At 57.9% G+C, this 14,592-nt stretch overlaps 4 protein-coding genes across 4 annotated transcripts; all 4 read left to right on the top strand.

The window, feature by feature from the left end:
• Positions 1-536: 536 nt before the first annotated feature.
• Positions 537-6,224, top strand: putative ABCA6 (ATP-binding cassette protein subfamily A, member 6; the record flags this gene model as incomplete). Its single annotated transcript, XM_001463889.1, has 1 exon — positions 537-6,224. One exon carries the CDS (start codon positions 537-539, stop codon positions 6,222-6,224), a length of 5,688 nt encoding a protein of 1,895 aa, XP_001463926.1.
• A 2,499-nt stretch (positions 6,225-8,723) lies between these two features.
• Positions 8,724-9,284, top strand: LINJ_11_1290 (conserved hypothetical protein; the record flags this gene model as incomplete). The annotated part of the gene is made up of 1 exon (XM_001463890.1): positions 8,724-9,284. One exon carries the CDS (start codon positions 8,724-8,726, stop codon positions 9,282-9,284), a length of 561 nt encoding a protein of 186 aa, XP_001463927.1.
• Positions 9,285-10,210: 926 nt separating this feature from the next.
• LINJ_11_1300 (conserved hypothetical protein) lies at positions 10,211-11,419 on the top strand (the record flags this gene model as incomplete). The annotated part of the gene is made up of 1 exon (XM_001463891.1): positions 10,211-11,419. One exon carries the CDS (start codon positions 10,211-10,213, stop codon positions 11,417-11,419), a length of 1,209 nt encoding a protein of 402 aa, XP_001463928.1.
• An 834-nt stretch (positions 11,420-12,253) lies between these two features.
• On the top strand, positions 12,254-13,588 carry LINJ_11_1310 (conserved hypothetical protein; the record flags this gene model as incomplete). Its single annotated transcript, XM_001463892.1, has 1 exon — positions 12,254-13,588. The coding sequence occupies one exon, from the start codon at positions 12,254-12,256 to the stop codon at positions 13,586-13,588; it is 1,335 nt and encodes a 444-aa protein (XP_001463929.1).
• Positions 13,589-14,592: the final 1,004 nt, after the last annotated feature.

Consider the following 14,592-nt stretch of genomic DNA (forward strand, 5'->3'; position numbering starts at 1 on the left):
TGTCAGACATCCTCCCACCGTCTTGTGCGCGTGTGCCTGCACACGTCCCTCTGCCTTGTGTACAGTCCCCTCCTTTTTTTTTTCTGCGTTCTATCGCTGTGCGTTGTGCCGTTGGTGCTGGTCGTATTCGGGTTTCTTTTTTTTTCCACCCTTATCTCTCACCCACGGCTGCTGCCGGACGTGCGCCATACAGGTTGCGAGGTCCCGTGGAACGACGGTACCGTTTTTTTTTTTGGCAACACGGAAGGCAGCGACGCCTGAGAAGCTGAACCATGGGCCGCCGTCGAGCCCAGCAAAGCATCTTCTTGGGTGACAGGCGGCAGGGCACTGGTGAGCGCCATGCTCACAAGGCCCAAACATCTTGCATGCAAGCCGCCGGCTCGACGCGAGGGCCGGTGGCAAATTCCGTTTACGCACCTTCAGGCGCCACTGTGCAATCTGTGCCGCGATCTCTGCAGGAGGTGGATGACGAGGAATACCTTGACATCGAGCCGAATGCAAAGGGCGGCACCTTCACTGACCAGTTTCTCGCCACGATGGAGCGCACGATACAGCAAAAACAGCGGGCATGGGTCGGGACCGTGGTGGAGCTTCTGATCCCCTTTCTCTTCCTCATCGGCGCCATTATCCTTTGGTGCGTCTTTGGCGAGGAAATGCACCCAGAAAAGCAAGTGCTGAACTACACCGCCGTCTCATCCCTCACGATCCCGGGTTTTTACAGGGAAGTGGCGTGCAACAACGTGTCCATGGGCATCATCCCTGGTATCGAGGACTGCACCACCGTCCCTTACTCGTACAACTGCAGCGGCGACGAATCGAGCTTGCCAGTGAAGGGGCTGTGCTTCAGCGACACCCTCAGCGGCGCCAGACTAATCGCCTTGTACCTCAACGCAATTCTCGGGAACGCTGTCCGGGTGCCGCCGCTGGACACAATCATCATGATGCAGTGGATTGCGCGTAAGTTTGCCAGGGACATCACCCAAGGCGTGGGATCGGCGGCGCTCGCAGCCACCGGAATAATGGACAATACTCGCTACGGTGCCATCATGAATTCCGGCATGCTGTATTTTGCGCCACGTGCAAGCGTTCCCGCGTCCCTCATAGACTACCTCAACGACACCACGGACTACTTCCGGTACGTCTACGGCGGCACGTTCGACACCTTGGAGGAGGCGGAGAACCACGTAGAGACCACTCCAGGGTTTCACTGGGCCATTGTCGAGGTGAATGCCTTTAACTCGACAGACTTCGACGTAGTGCTGCACATGAACCCGACTTCGCTGCCGCCCCTGACGAAGGTGGTGGACGCGCAGTACCCCGGCGGCTACCATTTTGATCGGTCTGAGATGTACACTGCCTCCGGCTTCAACAGCCTCCAGGAGGCTTTGTACCAGTGCTACCTGCATGACCTCGGCTACACCGATGGCGAGCTTATTCACCCCTACTCGACCTCGCTCGGCTACCGTAGTTACAAGGAGAAGAAGCTGCTGAAGACGGCCTCGGTGCTCGTTGCCTTCCTTCTCGTCCTCTCCTTTCTGCACCCGGTGTCGCAGCTGACAAAGAAGATTGTGCTGGAGAAGGAGCTGCGGATTCGCGAGGCGATGCTCATTATGGGACTTAGCAGCACATCACTTCACCTCTCTTGGCTCGTTACCTACGCCCTGCAGTACCTTTCGGTGTGCATCGGCATGACCGTCTTGATGAAGCTCACGTTCGCGCCGAGCAGCGATGCGTTCGTGCTCCTCATGACCTTGTACCTCTTCGCCATGAGCACGATCCCCCTCTCAGGCCTCATTGCCGCCTTCTTCAGTAAGGCTCGCCTCGCCTCGATGCTTGCGCCACTCATATACTTTGTGCTGTCGGTGCCGACGTTCGCCTCCTCGAGCATATCAGCCAACGTGATCATCGGCATGTCTCTCCTCTCGCCCACGGCGTTTGCAGCTGCTCTGACCAACATTCTCACGCTGGAGGTTGCCACTGGCTTTGGCCCTAATCACTTCAAAAGCGCCGCACTGACACCGGAGAGCTCTATGTTGTACGCCTTCCTCGCTGCAGATTTCGTCCTGTACTACATCTTGATGCTTTACTTGGACGCTGTGCTGCCGAAGCAGTGGGGTACGCGCAAGCACCCGCTCTTCTTCATCATGGAGCCGGTGCGGTGGTTTTCTGGACCGAGCGCGCGCGTGCTGGAGGGCGGCGCCGACGGGCGCGCCGAGGATGGCGTGTTCGAGGAGATCACAGAAGGCGGCGCCGACTACGCCGTTTGCGCCACTGGGCTGCGCAAGGAGTACTCGCGCGGCGGCAAGAGGTTCGTTGCGGTGAACAACCTGTACTGGGGGATGCGCGAGGGCGAGATCTCTGTGCTGCTGGGGCACAACGGCGCCGGCAAGACGACGGTGCTGAACATGATGACGGGGATGGTCGAGCCGGACGCGGGCGACTGTTACATCAACGGCAGCTCTGTTCGTAACGAGCTGAACCAGGTGCGCCGTCAGATCGGATACTGCCCGCAGCACAACATCCTGTGGGGCGAGCTGACATGCCGCGAGCACCTAGAGTACTACGGGAAGATCAAAGGCTTATTCGGCGGCGTGCTGGAAGATGTCGTGCGGAGGATCCTAAATGAGGTGGACCTGCTGGACAAAATGGAGTACCCTTCCCGTGCGCTCTCTGGGGGGCAGAAGCGCAAGCTCTCGGTTGCAATTGCGTTTGTCGGCCTCAGCCCTCTCGTCTTCCTGGACGAGCCCACGGCCGGCATGGATGTGGGTGCGCGCCGATACACGTGGGAGCTGCTGCGGCGCATGTCAGAGGCACACACCATCATGCTCACGACGCACTACATGGACGAGGCAGATCTGCTGGGGCACAAGATCGGGATCATGAGCCGAGGCCGTATGCAGTGCTCTGGCAGCAGCATGTTTCTGAAGAGCCGCCTAGGCGTCGGCTACAACATCGTCATCTCCGTCGACCCCGAGGTGGACGCCGAGGCGATCGACCGTCTCGTCGTTTCTCTTGTTCCGGGCGCTGAGGCGTCGTGCTTCAACGGCTGCGAGATTGTGTACAAACTGCCCATGCGCGATCTCGAGCTGTTTCCGTCGCTGCTAGAGAGTCTCGAAGAGAATGGCAAAGACGCCGGCGTGCGTGGCTACTCGCTGTCAGCGACGACATTGGAGGAGGTGTTTCTCCAGATCGTCATGGATGAAATGAAAAACCACAAGGCGAGCACCGCCGTCGAGGAGAACGAGGAGGTCGTCGAGGAAGAGAACAACGCCGTGTGGAATTGCGAGATGATGACGGGCACGCGTCAGCGGCTGGTGTCGCAGTTCAAGGCCATGATGGTAAAGAGGCTGCAGAACGCGCTGCGAGACCGCAAGATGCAGTGCTTCCAGGTGGTCTGCCCCGTGGTATGCGTCATGGTGGCCATGCTGCTCACCCTCTTCAGCTTTACGGAGGCCGGCTCCCTGAGCCTCACCAGTGAAATGTTCGGCGAGACGGTGCAGATGCAGGTTTCAGGCTGCGAGAAGTACTTCGGCGCCACAAACAACGTTACCCGCCAAGGCTCCTACATCACCGACCTCAATTTCGCCAACGGGCAAGACTTGTCCTTCTACGCCACCGACACCGCAAAGCAGCTGACGATGCCGCGCTACACCTCGCTCTTCTGCGGCGACCCGGGGCTGCAGCACGTCGTCCCTTTCGAGTTCGACGCCACCTTCCTGTTCTACAACACCTCCGCTTACCACGCCGGTGGTCTGGTGCTCCAACAGCTTTACACATACATTCTTCAGTCCTTCACAAATAACGTCCACCGCACCTTCAAGACTGGCGCCAAGCCCATGCCAACCACCATGCGCGACTCCAGTGTGAAAGACGGTGTGCAGACGATTCTCATGGGCGCGATTATCATGATCCCGTTCACGTTCCTGCCGTCGAACGTGGTGGCGTGGGTGGTGAAGGAGCGGGAGTGCAAGGCGCGACATCTGCAGAACGTCTCGGGGCTGAGCTTTTACATCTACTGGCTCACGAATTTTCTCTTCGACATGGTCGCCTACGTGATGACGCTCAGTTTGGTGCTGCTCATCTTCCTCATGTTCAGCCGCGATGAGTACGTTGGCAAAAACACGGCCGGCCCGGCCATTGTGGTGTTTCTCATTTACGGCCTCTGTAGCACCGTCAGCGCCTACGTGGTCAGTTTTGGCTTCCACGAGCACTCAGCAGCACAGTCAGCGACGATGGCCGTCAACTTCGTCGCCGGCTTCCTGCTTGTTATGATGGTGTTTATCCTCTCGCTGGTGGACTCCACAGCGAAGATATCGCGGAACCTTCGCTGGCCGTTCCGGCTGGTTCCGTCGTACTGCGTGGGCGAGTCTATCATCAACCTCGCCATGGACCGACAGCAGGCGGCCCTGAACCTCCCGTCGAACCCGTGGGCGATGGAGGTGGTTGGCTGGCCGTGCGTCTTCATGGCGATCGAGTTTCCCATCTTTCTCCTGGCGACTCTCTTCATTGATCACCCGCGGCGGCGCATGTGGGGGCAAACGGGTAGCTATGACCGCTGTGCCCCGGCCGAGGTGGTCGACGACGAGGACTCCGACGTGGAGGATGAACGGGAGGAGGTCTATCAACAGGAGAAAAAGAACGTCAACATGGACGTTGTGCGCGTGGTGGACCTCCGCAAGGTGTACCCCAACGGCAAGGTGGCGGTGCGCAACCTCGCCTTCAGCATCCTGCCTGACGAGGTGTTCGGCTTCCTCGGCACGAACGGTGCTGGTAAGACGACGACGATTTCGATGCTGTGCCAGGAATTCATTCCGACAAGCGGCAACGCCTATGTGTGCGGGTACGACATCGTGACGGAGAGCGAGCAGGCGCTGCAGTGCATCGGGTACTGCCCGCAGTTCGACGCGACGCTGGACCTGCTCACTGTGGAGGAGCACCTGCACCTCTACGCTGGCATCCGCGGCATCCTCTACGAGCAGCGCAGCAAGGTGGTGGCTGGGCTGATGCGCTTGTGCGATATTACCGAATTCCGCGACACAATGTCTGCGCAGCTGTCCGGTGGCAACCGGCGCAAGCTGTCTGTGGCGCTTTCTCTCATTGGAGGGCCTCGAGTCGTCTTCCTGGACGAGCCGTCGGCCGGCATGGACCCTGTGGCCCGGCGCGGGCTGTGGACGGCGATCCAGAAGGTTTCGCAGAACTGCTCCGTTGTGCTGACGACGCACCACCTGGAGGAGGTGGAGGCGCTCGCGGACACGGTGGGCATCATGGCTGACGGAGCCCTGCGGTGCATCGGCGACAAGATTCACCTAAAGCAAAAGTACGGAAGTGGATTCGAGCTGAGTGTTCGCGTTGCGCAGAGAGATGTGCGGGCAGCTGTGCAGCGTTTTGTCGGGGAGAACTTTCCCGCAGCCGTGCTGAACGAGTTCAAGGGGAAACGTCTTGTCTTCGCGCTGCCGCAAGACACGAAGCTCTCAGAGGCGTTTTGGCAGCTGCAACAGAACAAGAGGCGGCTGCACATCACAGACTACACCGTATCGCAGACCTCCATCGAGCAAGTCTTCTTGCGCATTAGCGAGCAGCAAGAGGAGCGCGATGAGCTCGGGAAAAAGAAGGTGACGCACTTTGTGAAGAGCCACGCCACTCCGCACGCCTACAACGGCGTCGCAACAAAGAAGAAGCGCCGCCAGGAACCAGCTGAGAAGACGGTGCTGGTCAGCTCAGCCGCCATGGAGGCCTATCGACGCCGGAAGCTGATGGCTGGCATTGTGGACGAGGTTGCCCGATCCGAAAAGAACGACCGCATCGGCAGACACGGGGAGGAGGAAAGCGACGAAGTCGACAACGCCGTGAGGAACTTCAACACTGCCGGCTCGCAGTGCGCCCCGGCGCGCCGGGGCAGCGTTAGCAATGTCCACGGCGCCTCCTCCGGGCGCAAGCGTTGCGCGGTGAACTTTGTGGCCGCCGCCGGGGAGGACCCGAGTGCGGGCCACGCAACGCCATATAGCAACACGTACGGGCCAAGCTCTGAGGGACAGGCCTACGGCCACGGCTACGACTATGATTCTTCGAGCGGGTACGGGTACCCGAACCAGTATAACGGCAACGGCGAAAGTTTCCGCTATGACTACGGGTATAATTTGCACACTGGCGGTGCGGCAGGGCACCAGCAGCCACAAAATGCGTATAACAGCTACTGCGGCGGAGGAAAAACGAAATATAGCTGAGTGCGTGGCGTGCCTGCAAGTCGTTGAGTGGAGACACCGCGTGGCTCATCAGCGCATCAGCAGTTCCATGCCTTTTCTCCCCTCTTTGAGATGTCTTGTTGCACAGGAACACTCCCTGTGGCACCATTGTACTGTACATGTGCCGGTACTGACGAAGGCTAATCAAGAAAAGGAAAGGAAAGGTGTAACGGACTGGGACGACGCGGGGATGTTTTTTTTTTTTTGCAGGTTGTGGGGGTGGTGGCGGCCACCATCCCTTCCTCTCTACTCTCACGCACGATTTCACAGAAGCGATGCGCTTTCTTGCCCCCCCCCCCCTGCTTCAACCAGCCGTGCAACTAAACCGCCGTCTGGATCCCTTATGTGCATCGATTTGTGGTTTTTCATGTGTTTACGTGTATTTATCTTTATGTGTGCGCGCATGTAATTTATTTACGCGTGCATGAACGTGTGCTTATGTGTATGGATATATATATATATATGAGGGCCTCTCCGTTCTATTCGCATATTCTTTTTTGTGGGCGTGCATCTAGTTTTGCGTCACCACTGCGGTGGCTCTGTTTCTTGCGAGGGCGTCTTTGCTATGTGTGCCTATGGCTGTGTGTATCGGCATACCCACTGTATGCGGGTGCGTAGCTGGCCGCCGGTCTCCGTGCCTTTTTTTCCTTTTCTCTTTGCTCTCCCTTTCCATGTGCTTGTAAGTGTAGTTGGGGATGAGAATGATGACATCAGGTGACGTGAAGTTTTACCTCCTCGTTTGTCCACTTCACTGTGCCGTCGTTCTCTCTTGTTCTCTACTTTTTCTTTTCGTCGTCGACCTCCGTGCGCTATCCCCTTCCCTGCTCCATTCGTTAAACTCTTCTACCAGCGCTCTGCGCACGCTCACGGAAAGAGCGAGCCAGGGGCTTTTGGTGATGCTAGGGAGACACTGATAGAGTTGACTCGAGTGGCACTTGCCATTTTCTTTTTCTTCTTCGCGGACCCGTTAGTTGTCTGTAAAGCAGAGCAGCTGGCACACTTCCCTCTTCGGTGCTGTTTCTCCCTTTAGAGCTCGATGGCTCTTCTTTGTGCCTCATGCGTCACTCGGTGACGCCAAGGGACTCCTTTCCTTCCACATGCTGTTAATGCGAGCGTGTGGCACTGTGGGTTTCACCCTCCTCTTTTGTGCTTGACATTGCCTTTGAAAATGATGTGCTTTTTTTTTCGTTCTCTGGAATCAGCGTAGTTGAGTTACTGCTCTCCTTGATGTCAGTCTTTCCAGGGTGCCCCCTGCCATCACCAACCCAGTACATATCATCCACCACCGTCGACCTCTCTTCGTAGCACGGCGCTTTCTCTGCGCTGTGGCTGCATCGCCTGGTTGCTATTGTCTTGTCTCCCGGTAGAGGTTTCCTTTTTGCCCTCTCTCGTTTATTATTACTATTCTCTCTTCGCGCACGTCGTGGATGCTGTATGTTTGTGTTTCTCCTCTTCTACCCTCCATCAGGCTCACCACGACATGGCAGGCGTACAGTAAGCGGCGAAGTTGATGCGTACACATGCCATCGTAGGCGTAAAAGAAACAAAGAAATGCAAACTGCCACCACTAGAAACAGCAGTGATGTCCTCGGCAGTGCGCTCTTCCGTGATAGAGGCGTGCAGGCAGCCTCAGTTTTGGTGTGCGCGTGCCTCGATTTGGCTTTTCTTGGTTGACTCGCATGTGCTCTTCTTACTTTTTTATTCGCTGCATTAGCGACGTGACGTTTGTGTTCTCTCTCCGCTTCGCTGCGGGAAGCACCTCACTCGCGCCCCCACCAGTCTGTATTTCAACTCATCTCTCTTTCTTTTGTCACTTGTGTCTTGGTAGGAGATGGTTTAAGTCAACGCCGCCGAACGATATGCAGGCAGCGAAGTCGATTCGTCTTCGCACTTCGGTGTATGGGCGTGTGTGCGTGCGCATGCTCAGGTGGCTTCTTGAGAACGTGTCTCACTGATGACGATCCTAAACAAAAACCAAACCGAAATGAGCAGTGTCATCGACCCCCTACCCGCGTGGGCGCAGATGTACGCGTTTTTTTTTTGGGAGGGGGGTTTATGATGAGTGTGGAGGGCAAAAACGTCGTTGCCCTGTTGTCTGTGGAATTCTGAGGCGACAACGGTATTACATTGCCTGTGCGGCCTACCAGCGATGACGGCTGCCTTTTATCCTCCTCTTGCGCGCACTTGCCACAATGAGTCTTTTTGTGTCTCGATGAGGTGTGCCTGAGCGAAGACGATGGCGACCCCCTCTCGCTGTCCAGCTGCCGCACCCCCCAGACAAGCGCTTTTGCCCCTCTCGCCTCTTGATCTCGCAACGCCTTTCCTCTCGATCGTCTCCACAGAGTCCCCCTTGGCTGCCCTCCCCTCTACACGCGGGCCAGCAGTGCCGTTCAACTGAAATCCCTTCTACACGCGCAGACGAGAAAGGTAAAAAAGGGGCGTACTTCACCTCCGCACGTCTTGGGTACATTACACGGTATCATGAACAGCGTGTCGTGCGCGCCGTTGACAGAAGCCGAGGTGCGCGAGCTGAGCACGGCTGAGATCCGATTGAACCTGGAGCGGTGCAGCCGGCTCCTATCTCAAGCCTCGCTCCTTCGGCGACTTCGTGACGGCGGCGAAGGCATCCGTCGCCGCAGCCAGCTTTTCGCCAAAGAGCTGGAGCGACGGCACAGGGTCGAGGCAGCAAACGGCGATGCCTCTACCCGCCTTACACCTTCCACGTTGACCGAGGCACTCAAGCGGGACAACGAGGCGGCAATCTTGTCCGAGTCTACGCACAATGCCACCGACGCGGCGCGGGAGATCGCGCAAAAATACAAGGATCACCGCATAGATGTGGAGGCTACAGTCCGTCGGATGTACGAAGGCATCCTCAGCGAGAGCGAGATCCAGCGCATCCTGCAGAGCGTGCCTCCCCGCTTCTTTCTCACCTACGCCGAAACGTGTGAGATGGAGCGGCAGCTAGCAAGGGATGCGCGAAAAGCGGAGCTGCAGAAACTGGCGGCCCAGGCGGCGCGCCTCAGTGCCACACCGCAGTGAGTGACACTAATGTGATATGCGTTTGCTGATTATCCGAAAGGCTCTTGTAGAATTCGAGAGGGTGGCCTTTCTGTGCGATTTCGGTCCAAGGAAAGAAATGCTGAGGTGAATCACTGCTGCCACTGTCTCCTCCCTTGCCCTTACTGCATTCGTTGCGGTGTAAGCGCACTGCAGGTGTGCAGGTCGTGAGTCCACGAACACCTGTGACGAAAGATGCTTTTATTCATCGGATGGAAGCAAGAAAAACGGAAAAAAGATAACCGGAAAAGGGTCATCCGCGCTCTGCGCACCCTACCGAGTTCCGCGCTTGATGCTCGTCTTCATGTGCTACTAAGTGGCACTGGCGCACCGACATGCGTGAGTGTGCGTACAGCTTTGTGAGGACGTTTGGCGACATGTGTCTCGTCCCTTTCGTTTCGCCCCGGAGCCTCCTCTGCGTATGCTGCCGTGGCGCGACAGTCGCAGCGGCACAGCAGCAGACCCACATATCTGCCGGAATCGCTGGCTGCGGAGGAAAGTACCGGTGCAGGCGCGCCGCCCACAGAGGTACAGGAGGCGCTACACTTCAACGCACATGGCCTCTTTCATTTGTTCCCCTCGTTTGCCTTGCTGACATACCAACTGAGGAATGCCTTCATGTTTCTTTTTTTTTTCTGGCGCTTCATGCCCCCCCCCCCCAACACCTTTGCCGGCGCCTTTGCGGTTTGTCCCCGCTTCGATGCGTGTCTTCTTGGCTGCTCACCGCCCTCCACCCGTTCGTACTTCCTTGCCGAAAGCAGAAGAAGAGCACGCAAGGGAGAGGAAGAGTGGCGAAGGACTTTGAAAAGCGGGAGCCAGGACGCTCTGGGCCGTCGTCGTAACTTTCCTGTTGCTCGAGTAGACTACCCGCAGAACAATTTTGAGTTTCACTCGTTCTGTTTCTCTTCATGTGGAGCGTTATTCGACGGCGTCAGGGCCTCGAGCCCAACGAAGCCCCCTTGCGCCATGATGCTCCATGCAGCGCGCATCAACGCTGTATCCTGCTGCATGCGGTGCGCCCTGTTATCCCGTACACAAGCCCCACTGCCTTTAGCAAAGCCTACGGGGATTTTCTGTACGCCAAGATCCGCCGCTGGCTGCTTGACGAGCGCGCCGATGTGCGCCTCCACGCGGCAGATCACCTCGTGGAGCTCTACAAAGAGAAGCGTGAGCACTGTGTGCAGAGCCTTGCATACGACATGCTGCCCATCCTTCTCTCGACCTTGGAGAAGGATGAGAGCGCCGCCTTGCGGGAGCGGGCTGGAATGGCGCTAGAGCTGCTCGTGCGCGAGGCCCAGACGCAGCGACTGCTACTCGGAGGGGGTTCCAGCGAGGATGCGCCCTTTTCCACATTGGCTGGAAGGCAGACGGCGCCGACGCCGCACCTTGCAGCAATTCTCGCTTCTCTGCGAGACGAGAGTGATGAAGTGGTGGTTGCAGCCCTGCGGGTTGTCTTGGCGTGCCATATGGCGCACAACGCGTTTTCTGTGACTGCTGCATTGGTCCAGGGGGGTCTGATTCCCGTGTTGATCGGCCTCATTCAGTCGACAAACACATTGACGCAGATGGTTGCCTGCTCTGCAACGCGACAGCTCTTTCAGGTCAAGGAGGCGCACGTGGAGCTCCTCAAGCTCGGCATCGTTGCAACACTCACTACGACAATCATCAAGGCAGAGGCTGTCGCCCTTGTCGCAGAGGCTGCTGAGGTTGCCTCTTTGATTGCCGAGTATGCGCAGGGAAGACGCGACGCTGTGGCCTGTGGTACACTTGCCAGTCTTCTCCCGCATCTGCACAACGCTAACTTGACTCTGCGAGTCGCCGTATACAGCGCGGCTGCCCAAATCACCGTGCTGGAGGCGGCCAAGATACAGGCGACGGAGGTGGGCTACCCGGAGCAACTTGTTGGCGAGCTTGCCAGAGAGGATGAGCGCGACGTCCTCATGCACATGCTGCGACTCATCTACAACTTGGCGGAGTGGCCGACCGCGCGCGTGACGCTGCGGGAGTGTCTGCCACGGATTGCGGAGCTGCTGCAAATCGCCGACGGCGACGAGGGCGCCATGTTTGCCCTGTCACAGGCCGATAGAATCCTCACGAAGAAAGTGTTTCCAGCGTGAGAGGGGAGAAGAGGACAGAAGCCCTCGCTCGGCAGAAGACTTGCACATGCCTTATTACTGTCACAGGCGCCGTCGACAAGACAGCTCTGCCACGCTATAGGAGTGTCTTTGGACGCTTACGCCTCTCTTGTTGTTTTGCCTTCTTCTTGCGTGTGCCTCAGACACTGAGGAGCGCGATGATGTACATTAAAGCCGGCTTGCGCTCACCCCTCTTTCTTACGCCGGAAGGGAGGAAGGGGAGGGGCACGCGGTGGGGAATCGGGCACCCAGCTAATTGCCACCGAACATGCAGAAAAGAGCGCATCGCCTGTTGTGAGGGTCTTAGCGGACGCCACGAAACTTACAACGGAGAGAGATGGGGAGCGCGGTTGCATAACAGTGCATCCTGAATCCTTTCCTCAACGTCAGCATGGCACATATAGGCGCTTTCTTTCGTGGAAAGCGACACGGAAGGTGAACGGCACGAGTGATTGTAGCGTCAGCAGAGCACTCGCTTGCATGTGGCTGTTTTTCTTATGGTCTTTGGCTTATCTTTCTCTCTCGCTCGCGCGCGTTGTTCTGCCAGCGGCCATGACTCTCCAGCAAATTCTCCCTCCGCCTTCCGCTCTCTCCCCCTTGTCTCACGCTGCCCATGGACACCGGCATCCGTTGAGGTCATCGATCTTCGCGGTTTGGATGCGCGTGACTTCGAAAACTCATGTCGTGCTTTCGGCTTTCCGTGAAAATTCCTGGCGCAGATCCGTCTTGCTGAGGGCAAAAGAGTAGGATACAGTTGCCCCTCTCCCCCTGTCCTACGCGGAGCAGAAACAGGCAAGGAACGTGCATAGGCCAAGAATGGCACCCAAAGCCCGTAGTGTTGCTCCAAAGGCGCAAGCTGGTGCTTCGCCGCCGGAGGCCCGCGAGCCGCTCATCATTGCGGCTGCTTTCCTTGACAGCGTGGTAGCTGTGTCGGGTGTGCCTGTGATGATGGCGCAGGCCGCGTATGTCTCGTTCCCCTCTGGCGCCCACCTTGTCGCGTACCAGCTGTGCTTTCTGGTTCCGCAGCTCATAACAACACTTGTGGCGGAGCAGCTCACGATGCACGTGAGTGCCTCGGCGCTCTTACTTTTCACATTGATGTGCTCCACAGGCAGCGCGGCTATCGTAGCGCTGAGTCTGTCGCAGCGCGCACTGTCGCTCTTCTTCGCCTCTCATATTCTGAACGGTGTCTTTCGACACACCAAGACACTGTTTGGTGTCACCGCGAAAACGCTGCACATGCCGACCACCGACGTCAGTGCAGCTGCCCGGTACGGTATGATGGCAGGCATGCTGCTCAGCGGAATCGCAGGCGACATCATGCGCGATGCGGTACAGGTGGCGCAACTGTTCATCGGGGTAGAGGCGGCCGCTGCGACGCTAGTACTCGCACACCTCCTGCTGCACAGTCGCACCGTGGTGGTGACCGCCCGAGTCTGTCAGGAGTACGCCCAGTGGCTCCCCAGTCTGGCGCGGGCACCGGCAGTTGTGTATCGCTCCGTGTCAGCTCTCATTGCCGTCATGCTGGCTGCCTCGGTGAATCAGGTGGTGTACCCTATTGCGGCGCCCGCATATGGTCTCCCGTACTCCTTCGCGGGTGCCCACTTGTGTTTCGGTATGGTACTGCAAATGGTTTTGATGCCATCCGTCGTGGATGTTGCCAAGCGCATGGCGCGGCAGTGGAAGTCGAACGTGCTGCTGACCGGCAGCGCGGAGGATAAGCTGTCGGTTATCACCGGGCTCTTACTCCTTGCGGGCTGCACTGTCGTTCCGTGCGCTTCTGATTTCGGACCTTTTGTCTTTTATCCCGCATCGCTGCTGTTGGTGGACCTACCTGCCGGCGTCCTGAGCACGCTCGCCGCGAGTGCGGTGCAGGAGACGTTTGGACACGGCTCCGGCGACGCGCCGAAGGTCGCAAGGCTGCTCGCCCACATCACGCAACTAGTGAAGATGTTTGCGGCGCCGCTGCGCATCTGTACGACAGAGAGCCTCAGGGGGTACAAATACCCTGTGCGCTACATCAGTATCCCGCTGATGACGTACGCACTGATGTACGCCCGCACACACAACGTCACGTACGCGGTGACCGGACTGGCGACAACGTTGCTCCTTCTCACGTCCACTGTCTCTTCCTTTGAGGGCGAGCTGTAGACTCGATTGACTCGCTGAGAAGTGACAACCAAAAGTAGTCGTTGATTGGCAGCCAGCGGCTGCGTGGGTGAGCGCCGAGGCGGCTCAGCGTCCGTGAGGATCGGTCGATATCAAAAGCTGATTTGGTGCGTGCTCGTGTGCGCGGTGTCTTGCCGGGAGCGCCGACAGCCCGATAGAGCCAGTAGGGGACGAGCTTCAGTGAGTAACGCTTCCGTTCTTTCCCTTGTTGTTGTTTCTTTGTGAGGGGGGGGGGAGGGAGAGGGCTGTGCCGCTGGACCTGCTCCGGTTTGCGTCGCTTCCACCGAATGCGCTCGTGTAAGAAGTGGAGGGAGGCGATATGGAGGAAGCGCGTACACACACGCAATGGCGTCGCCTTCCCTTTTCCTTTTCTTCCGCTCTCCTCTGTCCCCCGAATTGCCGCCACCCTAGTTCATTATTAATGTATCGATCTGTGTAGAGACACAGCGTTCAATCGTCTTCACAGGCAGGACTGGGCTTGTGCATCCCCCGTCTCGTGCGTTCTACAACCGGGTATTCTTTTCTCTCGCCTACTTGGCTTCCTCGTGATCCCTCTGTATTCCGGTCGATTCTCTAAGTCCTGCTTGCCACAGTGGCGGGCGATGCCCGCCACGTTTTGCGTGGCGCCCGGAGCTCCCCCGCCTTTTGTGTGCTTCCGGCTGCGCTTGATACTTCGCTGAGCCCGTGGGAGAAGACGCCCGGCCAAGGGCGTCGAGCAGAGCTGCCACGAACGCGGGCCGCACCGTCTCCTCTCCGGAGGGCACCACGAATCGCTCTGGGAAATGAGAACACGCCTCTGGTGTCGCAGCGATGGAGCCGAATCAACGTGCGCCTGCGTGTCTCGGTGCGACGCTATGGACGCCTCTCTTCGTCCTCTCCTTCTTTCATCGCTCACTACGGCGTACCTCTCTTTTGGTACAGTTTCTCTTCCCATTGTCATTCGCGCCTAGTGCTCACACCACAGGGTGGCATCCTTCGCTGCCAAA

Source organism: Leishmania infantum, chromosome 11 (genome assembly GCF_000002875.2).
Source record: "Leishmania infantum JPCM5 genome chromosome 11".
Lineage (NCBI taxonomy): Eukaryota > Euglenozoa > Kinetoplastea > Trypanosomatida > Trypanosomatidae > Leishmania > Leishmania infantum.